The sequence below is a fragment of the Pagrus major genome, chromosome 15, assembly GCF_040436345.1.
Source record: "Pagrus major chromosome 15, Pma_NU_1.0".
NCBI classification, from domain to species: Eukaryota; Metazoa; Chordata; class Actinopteri; order Spariformes; family Sparidae; genus Pagrus; species Pagrus major.
Genome location: NC_133229.1, coordinates 31002962 through 31015461, shown reverse-complemented (window position 1 = coordinate 31015461; position 12500 = coordinate 31002962). Strand labels below are relative to the sequence as shown.

The 12500-nt window shown below is 49.0% G+C and overlaps 3 protein-coding genes across 3 annotated transcripts in view; 1 reads left to right on the top strand and 2 right to left on the bottom strand.

The window, feature by feature from the left end:
* LOC141009082 (uncharacterized) overlaps nt 1-4023 on the bottom strand; it is a 7530-nt gene extending 3507 nt beyond the window's left edge. Inside the window, exons 1-11 of the mRNA XM_073481492.1 lie at nt 3943-4023; nt 3546-3678; nt 3309-3460; nt 2948-3094; nt 2158-2308; nt 1656-1817; nt 1359-1468; nt 1077-1188; nt 960-988; nt 741-832; nt 43-157 (exon numbers count right to left, since the gene is read on the bottom strand). Of these exons, the coding sequence (XP_073337593.1) occupies nt 43-157; nt 741-832; nt 960-988; nt 1077-1188; nt 1359-1468; nt 1656-1817; nt 2158-2308; nt 2948-3094; nt 3309-3460; nt 3546-3678; nt 3943-4023 (1284 nt within the window). The remainder of the gene's footprint in view (nt 1-42; nt 158-740; nt 833-959; nt 989-1076; nt 1189-1358; nt 1469-1655; nt 1818-2157; nt 2309-2947; nt 3095-3308; nt 3461-3545; nt 3679-3942) is intronic.
* A 963-nt stretch (nt 4024-4986) lies between these two features.
* On the bottom strand, nt 4987-8976 carry LOC141009844 (E3 ubiquitin-protein ligase parkin-like). The gene is made up of 11 exons (XM_073482569.1): nt 8909-8976; nt 8413-8576; nt 8036-8285; nt 7824-7939; nt 7579-7662; nt 7343-7458; nt 7098-7234; nt 6841-6902; nt 6293-6523; nt 5838-5955; nt 4987-5403 (listed from the first exon to the last, which is right to left on the bottom strand). The coding sequence occupies exons 1-11, from the start codon at nt 8913-8915 to the stop codon at nt 5300-5302; spliced, it is 1389 nt and encodes a 462-aa protein (XP_073338670.1). The 5' UTR covers nt 8916-8976; the 3' UTR covers nt 4987-5299.
* Nucleotides 8977-9072: 96 nt separating this feature from the next.
* Nucleotides 9073-12500, top strand: part of LOC141009845 (uncharacterized) — a 3757-nt gene continuing 329 nt past the window's right edge. Inside the window, exons 1-5 of the mRNA XM_073482570.1 lie at nt 9073-9285; nt 10408-10564; nt 10817-11184; nt 11580-11808; nt 12250-12500. The exon at nt 12250-12500 is cut by the window's right edge and continues 329 nt beyond it. Of these exons, the coding sequence (XP_073338671.1) occupies nt 9220-9285; nt 10408-10564; nt 10817-11184; nt 11580-11808; nt 12250-12371 (942 nt within the window). The 5' untranslated portion in view covers nt 9073-9219 and the 3' untranslated portion in view covers nt 12372-12500. The remainder of the gene's footprint in view (nt 9286-10407; nt 10565-10816; nt 11185-11579; nt 11809-12249) is intronic.

The window sequence follows — 12500 nt, the reverse complement described above, 5'->3', positions numbered from 1 at the left end:
GACATACAGGCAGAGAGACAGACAGATAAACAGACAGGTCACCTGGGGGAGGACGTAGCGGTCTGGTGAGTCTCGATGGACGGACACAGAGACAGCGACGGTCGTCCAGGCAACATTGAACAGGAAGTTTAGGATGAGGAGAAGCGATGCCCCCAACCTGGCAGACAGACAGACAGGAGGACAGACAGACAGACAGGTAGAGACAGACAGACAGGAGGACAGACAGACAGACAGACAGGCAGAGAGACAGACAGGAGGATAGACAGACAGACAGACAGACAGGCAGAGAGACAGACAGGAGGATAGACAGACAGACAGATAGGTAGAGACAGACAGACAGACAGACAGACAGACAGGCAGACAGGCAGAGAGACAGACAGACAGGAGGACAGACAGACAGACAGACAGACAGATAGGTAGAGACAGACAGACAGGAGGACAGACAGACAGACAGGCAGGCAGAGAGACAGACAGACAGACAGGAGGACAGACAGACAGACAGACAGACAGATAGGTAGAGACAGACAGACAGGAGGACAGACAGACAGACAGGCAGGCAGAGAGACAGACAGACAGACAGGAGGACAGACAGACAGACAGACAGATAGGTAGAGACAGACAGACAGACAGACAGGCAGAGAGACAGAGAGACAGACAGACAGACAGACAGACAGACAATGACCTTTCATCTTAGAATTCAATGATGTAAAATAAATCGGACCAATCAGAGTGAAGCTTACCTGCCGTAGAGTTTCCATTTGACTTGGATCAGCTTGAGAAAGACCGGGTTCATGATGAGGTCCAGCTTCCCCTCCTGCACCACCACCTCCAGCTGACAGCACAGGAACGCTGCAGTTAGACACTCTCACTGGACAGTACCGCACGGTGCAGTGTGACAGAGCTCCGGTCATGTCAGTACCAATGAAACATGTCTGATCAATAAGTCTGATTGAACTCACCGGAGACGTCGGCTCACTGATGACGGCTTCTACAAAACACAAGAGACGCGGGTCAGGAGAGCACGGTTCTGGTTCCAGCAGGTTCAGGCAGTAGTACTGTAGTAGTGGAGGTGTTACCTTGCAGCTGGGTCTCAGGTGAGTGTTGTTCTGGTTCCAGCAGGTTCAGGTAGTAGTACTGCTGTCTGGTCAATCTGTCAGTCACGTGGAACTGACTGAGCGCCAGCCGGGCCTGAACAGAACACACAACCACATTCATCAACACCAGGATCTGTTCTGTTGATCTGTCTGTATGTTACTACACACACACAAACAATGAAAAGTTGGTTTAAAGTTTAATGAATGACTTTGTTTTGGACCAATCACAGCCCTGTTATCTGTCAGCAGGCGGGACATTGTTACCACTGAACTCATCCGACCAATCAGAGCAGTCATACAGAGCTGTCCATCAGAGTCCTTTAACCCTGCCTCCGCCCCGAGCTCCAACAGCACCCGAGCTGCTTCACTGCGCTCTGAAAACACACAGACAGAGCTGAGTCAGCACCGGCCCCGTGGGCTCGGTACTGACCGGCCCCGTGGGCTCGGTACTGACCGGCCCCATGGGCTCGGTACTGACCGGCCCCGTGGGCTCGGTACTGACCGGCCCCGTGGGCTCGGTACTGGGCCAGCTTGTGATGTCAGTGATGATGTCAGCTGTACCCAGGTTGGCGGCGAGCTGCAGTGGAGTTCTCTGTTTGTAGTCGGTGCAGTTGATGGCGGCTCCGGCCTGCAGCAGCAGTCTGATGGAGCCGACAGCATCGTTCTTGGCAGCGTAGTGAAGAGGAGTCTGCTGGTCCAGAAGAGTCCGAGCCTCAGGATCAGCTGAGGACATTACAGCAGCAGAACTTCAATCATCTCAGAATCTGGACAGACAACTTCAAAAACTTGATTCAGAAAGACCAGCGACCAGTGTGTCTCTGTGTAGTTGTTCTGTGTGTCTCTGTAGTTGTTTGTGTCTCTGTAGTTGTTTGTGTCTCTGTAGTTGTTTTGTGTCTCTCTGTAGTTGTTTGTGTCTCTGTAGTTGTTTTGTGTCTCTGTAGTTGTTTGTGTCTCCAGGGGCCCAGGGGGGCCACCATTCAATAGACCCTTCAGTGATGCTGTGGACTAACTTGGTGGGACAGGAAGTAGTAACACTACAGTTTGTCAGTGTTCATGTAAAGACCTTTACGGTCCAGCAGGAACTGGACCATGTCCTGGTAGTCCAGCGCCGAGGCCACGTGAAGCACCGTGACTCCAAACTGATCTGGCCTGAGGAGGTCTGAGCCCCGGTCCAAGAAGAACCGCATCACATCCACGCTCCAGGCCCGGGAGATCTGAAGGGTTTACCAAACAGACAAACCTTATTGTGCTGTGTCTCTGTGTTGTGTCTCTGTGTTGTGTCTCTGTGTTGTGTCTCTGTGTTGTGTGTCTCTGTTGTGTGTCTGTGTTGTGTCTCTGTGTTGTGTCTCTGTTGTGTGTCTGTGTTGTGTCTCTGTGTTGTGTCTCTGTGTTGTGTGTCTGTGTTGTGTGTCTCTGTTGTGTGTCTGTGTTGTGTCTCTGTGTTGTGTGTCTCTGTTGTGTGTCTGTGTTGTGTCTCTGTGTTGTGTCTCTGTTGTGTGTCTGTGTTGTGTCTCTGTGTTGTGTCTCTGTGTTGTGTGTCTGTGTTGTGTGTCTCTGTTGTGTGTCTGTGTTGTGTCTCTGTGTTGTGTCTCTGTGTTGTGTGTCTGTGTTGTGTCTCTGTGTTGTGTCTCTGGGTTGTGTCTCTCTGTTGTGTCTCTGTGTTGTGTGTCTGTGTTGTGTCTCTGTGTTGTGTCTCTCTGTTGTGTCTCTCTGTTGTTGTCTTTGTCCTGGTGTGTCTTTACAGTGTTGTTTGTATGTTGTTACATGTCGATATTTACTTTATTTAATGTAAACATGTCGTCAATGAACAAATAAATCATTAATAAATCAAAATGAAAGACTCGTGCGTTGACCTCGTGCAGGATGGTCTGTCCATATCTGTCCGAGCTGTTTGGATCGGCTCCATCTGAGATCACGTCATCCACAAACTGAAGGTCCACCTGTACAAACACACAAACACACCTGGCCTGTGTTACCCGGCCTGTGTTACCTGGTCTGTGTTACCTGGCCTGTGTTACCTGGCCTGTGTTACCTGGCCTGTGTTACCTGGCCTGTGTTACCTGGTCTGTGTTACCTGGCCTGTGTTACCTGGTCTGTGTTACCTGGCCTGTGTTACCTGGCCTGTGTTACCTGGCCTGTGTTACCTGGTCTGTGTTACCTGGCCTGTGTTACCTGGCCTGTGTTACCTGGCCTGTGTTACCTGGCCTGTGTTACCTGGTCGGTGTCCTGGTTGCTGGTGGCCAGCTGTCTGAAGTGATTCAGCAGTTTTTTATTGAGCTGCTGGTTTTTATTTGTCGTGTCAGTTTCGTCCTTCTGCTCGTCATCATCCTCAGCCAGACCTCTGTACCTGGTCGCCAGCTGAACACCTGAAGACAAATCAATAATATTGAAACTTTAATCAGTCCAGATCTGCTGAGCTGACTGAAAAAACACCTGTTGTCTCTGCGTCACCTTTCAGTTTCCCTCTTCTCTTCTTCCAGCGGCCGCACGAGTACGAAGCCCAGCGAGCTGCAGCCTTCACTGCTGCAGACACCGAGGACCTGGACCCCTGAGGGCCCCCCGAGACCTGAGGGCCCCCCGAGACCTGGGAGCCCCCCGAGACATGAAGACAAACACAGAACTTTTTCTTGCGGTAACACCAGTGGACCCAGTGTGACTGTCACGGGCTGTTTTTGATCGAACTTTTGTTTCTTCAGATTTACTTTGATGTTTTTCTTTATTTTGGTTTAAAACTCTTTCTTCAGAGTTCATCATGGAGCTCATGAGTTAAGCTCCACCCGGCTGTGGTAGACTGAAACAAACACTCCAGCTGCAGGTGGACCTGGCTCTGGTTCTGGCTCACACTCACCTGGATCATCTCGCTCCTTGTCTCCAGCTCCAGTCCAGGATTCTGCAAACCTGTCAGTCCAGCCTGGGTTCTTCTCTTCATCCTGGTACTGTTGAGTCTCCGTCCACCAGGTCAGACCTCCAGACCTTCACACTGATGGACCTGCTGGACCTGTCTGAACTGTTTCTAATATCTTCTATCCTGAACTAAAATCAGCAGAGAACTGTCTCTGGATCTGTCTTCACCTCGTGGTTCTGAGGGACTGAGCTCAACCAGATCGGTCTGAGTCTTCACCTCATGGTTTTAATCTTCAGCTGCTCAAAACAAAACCATAAAGTCAGCTGACGTTTATCAGCTCAAAGGTTTATGGTTCTTCTTATCAGTGGGTGGAGGGATCAGGTCCAGGTCCAGGTCCAGGTCCAGGTCCAGGACTCAACACAACACTGAATGAAAACCAGCATCTTTATAAACAGACTTTTATTTTATAAACACAGTTTCCTGTTGAACATCAGTGTTTTTAAATCCTCCTGACAAACAGTCGAGTTATTACGACACAAAACAAATCTGAAATTAATAAAATAAAATAAATAAATGTAACAGATTTATTCTTTAATTAAAACAATAATTATGTTTCTGCAGTAAATTGTTTGTCTTTCCTCTCAGAGTCTAAAATACAATAAAATAAATACATTTAAAATTAAAATTGGACAGTTGAAAATTGTTAGCTTAGCTTTTAGCTTTAATCTTTGTAAAGAGGAACCTCTGACTGTGTCAGACTGATCCTGGATCAATACTGACGTCCACACAGCTCTGATAATCAAGTGATTTCTACATTATTAGTAAACAATCAATAAACAATCAGTTCAGACGTCTCTACTGTTTGTTGTTAAAATCTGTTGACTGAATAAAGATTTTAAAGATTGAATAAAGTTAATAAACTTCAGATCCACACGGATCAATCACATTGATCTGCTGAACAGAACCTGTTTCACTGACCCTGATCCCATCATGCTTTGCATCTGATCAAAACCCTCGAACGAAAATCAATCAAACCAATCATCTTGCTTTAATAAATAAACATTTTTATTGAACAGACAAACAGGAAACTGTTTTCATGACACATTCTTGAACCAATCAGAGGCTCAACTGGACTTTGACAATTCATCGTTATATGTGACATTATAACAGTGACATCTATAAAGTATCAATATAATTAATCAACATGTGTATTAAATCAGACACCGAGGCTCTGAACTTAAAACCACATCTCCCACAATCCCCTGCAGCTTCTTTGATTATCAATGATCTAATGATCTGTATCTGAAGATCAGCTGGTCGATCACTAGAGTCTATGTGTGTGTGTGTGTGTGTGTGTGTGTCATCCGAACCAGTGGTCTCCCATACACTCTCTGTTCCAGGTGACTCCACAGAGCCAACACCACTCTGCTTTACACAGAGGACACTGCATGTGCATACAGCCGCCTGCAGGGGGAGACAACACACTCGTTACACACAGTGTGTGTTTACAGTACAGTGACATTCGACCTTTAACCTCTCTGATTTTAACTCTTTTAAAGCTGGACGTGTCTTGATGCTCCTGCAGCGCTGACAGCAGGCACACTGTGCCGCCTGACAGACTAAACTGAGGGCAACACAAGTTGAGTATCAGTGAGCTCGAAAACACAGAAATCCGACAGTCCCTGAACACATCGAGGTTTTAAATGTTAAAAAGCTGACACGTTCAGCCCAGTTCAGACTGGTTAGGACCGGTTAGGACCGGTTAGGACCGGTTAGGACCAGTTCAGACTGGTTAGGACTGGTTAGGACCGGTTCAGACCAGTTCAGACTGGTTAGGACCGGTTAGGACCGGTTCAGACTGGTTCAGACTGGTTCAGTAAGTTCAGACTGTTTCTCACCGTTTCTCTCGACAGGAACTGAACACTGAGGACAGCGTTTAGTTGACTCCTGCAGGAGGAGCAGGGAGGCTCGATCCCACCTCCCTCTGAGAGACGCCTCCTCATCCACCACGAAACTCTGAGGAGGAAGAGGAGGAGGAAGAAGAAGAGTAGGAGAGAGAGGGAGAGGAAGAGGAGCAGGAGGAGGAGGAAGAGAGAGGAAGAGTAGGAGTAGGAGAGGGAGGGAGAGGAAGAGGAGGAGGAGGAGGAAAGAGAGGAAGAGTAGGAGGAAGAGGAGCAGGAGGAGGAGGAGGAGGAAAGAGAGGAAGAGGAGGAGGAAGAGGAGCAGGAGGAGGAGGAGGAAGAGTTGTTTGTTATTTCTGACCTGAATATTCAAACTTTGGAGAAACATGTCGACCATCACAAATAATAATATTGATCAGTCAGCTGATCTGTTCCCTGATTGGTCAGCTCACCTCTGAGGCTCCACCTGTGGGCGGGACCAGCTCAGTGGGACACGCCCCCTGGTGGTAGTCCTCCCTGCAGTCTCTGCAGAAGATGAAGCCACAGCCGAGCTGTCGGTCACACTCCACCCTCCTGCTGCCATCAGGTGGGACAAGCCCCGCCCCACAGCCAGGTGACGGACACATCAGTCCTCCAGTCATCAGCAGGCACTCCTCAGCCCCGTACTGCAGGTACCGCCCATACTGACAGACAGACAGTCAGACAGTCAGTCAGACAGACAGACAGACACACAGACAGACAGACAGTCAGACAGACAGACAGACAGACAGACAGACAGTCAGTCAGACAGACAGTCAGTCAGACAGACAGACAGACAGACAGACAGACAGTCAGTCAGACAGACAGACAGAACTCAGTACAGTACAATAATGTCATCAGAAGTCATTTAAATAAAGTTTAGTACTTCAACACAGACGCGTGACCTCTGATGTTTCCATGGTTACAGCATCATGTGTCTCACATCAGAAATATTCGACATGAGGCAGAAAAAAAAACTCACCTGATCGTCTCCCAGAATCCTGAAGTGATGCAGCTCTTTAATGAGAGACTCGTCACAGCCGGCTGCAGACAGATAATCACACTTATTGATTATATTGATGATCATGAGATGGTGAAGATGATGAAGTGTTTTATTGATCAGCAGGTTCCTGCAAGATGTCACATCTGGAGCCTCACTGTGACATCATCACTAATGACACTGTTACATCATCAGTGGGTTACTGGGCTGATGACACTGCAGTGACATCACGCACTCACCAGCACAAGGCAGCGAGTAGCCAATCACAGGATGGTAAACAAACTGTCGCTCGTTGAGTCGAGTCTGACAGTAACGACGGAAACAGTCGAGACAGATGACGTGACGCTCCGAACACTGGAAGACCAGGACCACGTCCCTGAGAGACAGACAGACAGACAGACAGACAAGTTACAGGAGTAGATATATGGATACTGTGTGTGTGTGTGTGTGTGTGTGTGTGTGTGTGTGTGTGTGTGTGTGTTACATGGTGTCGGTGCAGGCGATGCAGGGGACGTCTCTGCTGTTGGTCATAATAAGGTCGAGGGCCACAGAGAGGTCGTCATCCGAGGTCGGATGGGACGCACACTTCATGTAGAACTCCTGCACACACACACACACACACACACACACACACACACACACACACACAGAGTAGATAAACTACATCTCCCAGAATGCCATTGGGTGGACTGACATCAAACAGCACCTCTGCCCACTTACCGCCTCATTTCCATGACAACCGTCTGATTGACACACGCCATGGATACGACCTCGAAGGAGAACATCTTCCCAACAAGACGGACCCTGACAGAGAGAGAGGAGCCTTCATCATCATCATCTTCATCTTCATCACCACCATCAACGTCACATGACAGCCAGGTGAACTAACGACTGTACAGTCAGTATAAATACTGTACTACGATAGTAATAATACTTCATTCTAACAGTACAAGTACTGCTCTCACCCTGCTGAGTGTCAGTGTCGTCTGTCTGCAGCTTCTGCAACAAACTCTCAGTTTTCCAGGTTGGACCGACCTGCAGCTCTTACAGTACACAAAGAAAGTACTGCGGGTACGCACACCTGTACACACAAGTACACACAGTCAGAGTACTACTACTGATACACTACAGGAGTACAGACAGACTACAGGAGTACTGACACTGTTACTACTCTGACCTTGCAGACTTGCAGCATGCACCTCCTCTCTCGCCTCCTCTGCTCCTCCATCAGCCCCCTCCAGGATCACTGCCAGCCCAGAGGAGGTGGAGAGGAGGCGTGAGGAGCTTAGGTCCAGCCTGGTCAGACTGTCCTGCTCCTGCTCGCCTCCTCGAGCCAGGCGCTCCTGCAGGAGGAGCAGCTGGGAGGAGGAGGAACCTGATGGAGGGAGAACAACATGGACGGTACTCTGCTCCGGGAGGTCACAACCCTGAGAGGAGGAGGAGAAGAGGACAGGGTGAGAGGAGATGATGTGAAAGGAAGGAGTCACCAAGAGGAGGTGAAGACGCCTCAGTACAGGAACCATTTCTCCCTCACCTGATCTCACCTGAACTCACCTGCAATGTGGCGGAGCTGCTCAGCTCTCTGCCAGCGAACAGCACCCTGAGGTGCTCGGGTTGGACTCCCTGCTGACTCCCCACCACCTCCTTCAGCTGGGCCACACTCGCCTCCTGCTGCAGCTCCACCGCCACACCTGGCCCCAGGTTATACCGCACAAACACTGAGGAGACACACACAGGTGACAGGTGAGAGGAGACACACACAGGTGACTGGTGACAGGTGAGAGGAGACACACACAGGTGACAGGTGACAGGTGAGAGGAGACACACACAGGTGACAGGTGACAGGTGTGAGGTGTGAGGTGACGTGTCTCACTTAGAACCACAGTACAGCTCAGCCGACCCCAGTAGAACTCATTCGAAAAAAACAGTAATGTTAAGTAGAACCCAGTAGAACCCAGTAGAACTCAGTAGAAACAGATTAAGGTTATATAGAACCCAGTACCAAACCGGTAATGTTAAACAGAACCCAGTAGAACCCAGCAGAACTCACCGATCATCGGTCTCTTCGTCCTTCAGGCTCCATGCATGTTTACAGTCTGCCGGCCGCGGTGCTCTCTGGGTACTGTAGTCTCGGACGCGCAGTAACGCAACAAAACGTCCCTGTGTGAAACTACAGCGCGGTCTGTCAGTAATGACGTCACGGGGAGCACCGGATGTGGACGTCTCTATGAATTTTAATAAACTTGTTTTCTTCTTCTTTGTGCGCTGCTGCGAGCGGCGGCTCTCGGGCTCGGCGGCGGAACATTAGCGGCTTTTCTCGGCGGGTCCAGCCCGAGCGGCGGCTCCGGTTCCGGGCTGCAGATGACGGAGTGTCCGGACAGCAGCGTCCTGCAGCGGACACACAGCGGCGACACCGGGCCGCCGGTGGTGAGACCCGGTCACATCCCGGACCTGCTGCACTCACATCCAGCTGATACACCACAGACACGTAGACATATGATGTGTGTGTGTGCGTGTGTGTGTGTGTGTGCGTGTGCGCGTGTGTTTACGTCACACTGACTGTTTACCTGCACGGTGTTCATTAAATGTAATGAGGCTGAGTTCACGTGCAGTGGGATATTTCAGGTTGTTGACAGTGTCAGTGTCAGAGCGACTGTCTGCGGGTCAATAATCAGGTGTGTTGATCGGTGAAATGCTTCAGCTGTGGTCGTGATGTCACTTACAAAAGCTGACGTCACGGAGCTGTCATTAAAATAATAATGAAAGATTAATATTCATTCTGTTGATGTCTTTATTGTTGGTATTAGTTCATATATGTACAGATATATGCTGCAGCTGTTTATGTATATTTATTATTAATAAGTTGACAGTAAATGACTAAAGGAGAGAGAAATAAAGGTCAAATATGAAGAAAATAATGAATAATATGAATAATTTAGATAAACAGCAGCTGAACTTTATACAACACGAGCTGATCAGGAGATCAATATGTGAGAACTAGATCATAAATAATGAAACAAAATAAAACATGGTCAACCAAATATAGGAAACACGTTGCAGTGCCGTCAGTGTGAAGAAGAAATAAAGACTTGATTGACACGATTTAATCTCGTGTTGGTGCAGTTTGACAGTCGGACCTGTGGGAGGCGCTGCAGGCTCATTATCACCCACCAGAACTGCTTCAGAACATTTATTCAACAAACTGAGCAGCAGTTTATTTAATGTCGGTTCTGTTTATTTGAGATTTTCAAACAGCGTCACACAGATTCTGTGCTGCTACCAGTGACTGAGTACATTTACTCTACTACAGTTTTAAAGTACTTGTCTGTGAGTATTTGCATCTTGTGTTACTTTATTCTTCTTCTACATTTATCTGACCGATTTCATATAAAACACATGATGAGCCTCGAACACTTGGATCAGAACATCTCTGATGGACAGAATTTCATTTACCGTCGCTCTCACAGCACATGAAGAAGAGTTTGAGCCAATCAAGTAATCCGTTGATTGACAGTGAGATACACCGCCCCTCCCTCCTCCCTCCTGCAGGTGGTGAAGGTGGAGTCAGGTGTGTCAGGTGGGCCGGTCCTGACCCCGCCACAGACCAATGAGCTTCACTTCCTGCGTTCGCGGGTTCGAGAGCTGGAGAGAGAGAGAGCCGAGCTGTCGGCGGAGAACCAGAGATTGAGGAACATGCTGGTCCACGGTGAGTCACCTGAGTGTACCTGGTCATGGGTAACCAATCACAGACCACTGAGTTACTCCCTTTCACTTCCTGTCACACCTGATCTAATTTAATCTGACCTGCTCTAATCAGATAAAAACACACTTTATTGAACACGAGGAGAGAATTCACCCTGATCTGATTTAAACAGATCTAATCTGGTTTGAATAAAATTGCCTGGTTTTATTTTATCTGGTTTAATTTCATGACATGTACTGTGACTACATTTCCCAGAAATCCCTGGGCTCCTGTCCACCATGTGGCAGACGTTGGGTCAGTCCAACAGTCACCACTCCGTCTCCACAGCAACAGGAGGCAGTGACAGTTACGCCCCGTACTCGCATCACCACCAGCCGGCCAATCAGGACGGAGACCTCCACCCACAGGTCTACACCCAGCAGCTCCAGGAGGAGCTGAGCGGGGACATTTTGGAGTCCTGGGGCCCGCTGGGCTCTGAGGATGAGGAGCTGCCAGGAGGAGCAGACCTGGGCCTGGGGAGCCACATGGGGGAGGAGGCGCCGCTCTGCAGCCAGACCGACATGGAGGAGCTGAGGAGGAGCTGCTCCGAGAGCCAGTGTACTGCTGGACACGCTAACGGACATGTGAGGACACTTCTGATCCGGTTTACACTGACACTGGTTTAATCTGATCCGGTTTACACTGACACTGGTTTAATCTGATCTGGTTTACTCTGAAACAGGTTTAATCTGATCCGGTTTACACTGAAACTGGTTTAATCTGATCTGGTTTACTCTGAAACGGGTTTAATCTGATCCGGTTTACACTGAAACTGGTTTAATCTGATCCGGTTTACTCTGAAACTGGTTTAATATGATCTGGTTCACACTGAAACTGGTTTAATCAGGAACTTGTTTAATCTGAAACTGGTTTTATATGATCTGGCTTGCAGTGGATCCGTTCCAACCTTTTAGTTTTGATTAGTCTGGTTTAATCTGATCTGGTTTTAAACTTGTCTGTTGTGGTTTCATCTGTCCAGGTGAGCCAGGTGGAGGTGTATCCAGGCTCAGGTGTTCTGTGTGAAGGCCGCTCGTGGCAGGCAGCCAATCAGGCGCAGTCTCCCACAGCAATGGCCCGGACGCTGCTGATGGGTGTGTTTGATATGAACACGCTGATGAACAGCAACCTACGAGGTGGGCGGAGCCGCCGGCCCGCCTTCCAACCACAACGCAGCGCGCTCGACCCGCACAAGATCAACGCCATCTTCAGTAGGTTCATTCAGCAGACTGCTCCTTTAATCTGGCGCTCTTTGTCAACACTCTTCCTCTCTGACACTCTTCCTCTCTGACACTCTTCCTCTCTGACACTCTTCCTCTCTGATAGTCTTCCTCTCTGACACTCTTCCTCTCTGATAGTCTTCCTCTCTGACACTCTTCCTCTCTGACACTCTTCCTCTCTGATGGTCTTCCTCTCTGACACTCTTCCTCTCTGATAGTCTTCCTCTCTGATGGTCTTCCTCTCTGATGGTCTTCCTCTCTGACACTCTTCCTCTCTGATGGTCTTCCTCTCTGATGGTCTTCCTCTCTGACACTCTTCCTCTCTGATGGTCTTCCTCTCTGATGGTCTTCCTCTCTGACACTCTTCCTCTCTGACGGTCTTCCTCTCTGATGGTCTTCCTCTCTGATGGTCTTCCTCTCTCTGTTTGTCAGATGCGATCCTGGCTCGGTTTCCTCTCGCTAAGAAAGGCGTCATCGGATCCGGCATCAACTCCAAACTGTCTGAGATCCGTTTCCGCTCCCGACGAGCCAATCGAGACCCTCGATTCCTCTGACAGACAGCTGGACGGCGCCTCCTACCTCAAATAAAGAATTGTCCAATGAGAACTCAGCATTCTGTAGATGTTGATGTTCAGTTTCAGGTGTGGTTGTTGCTGAGTCAGCGGCTCTGTTTTCATGGCGAC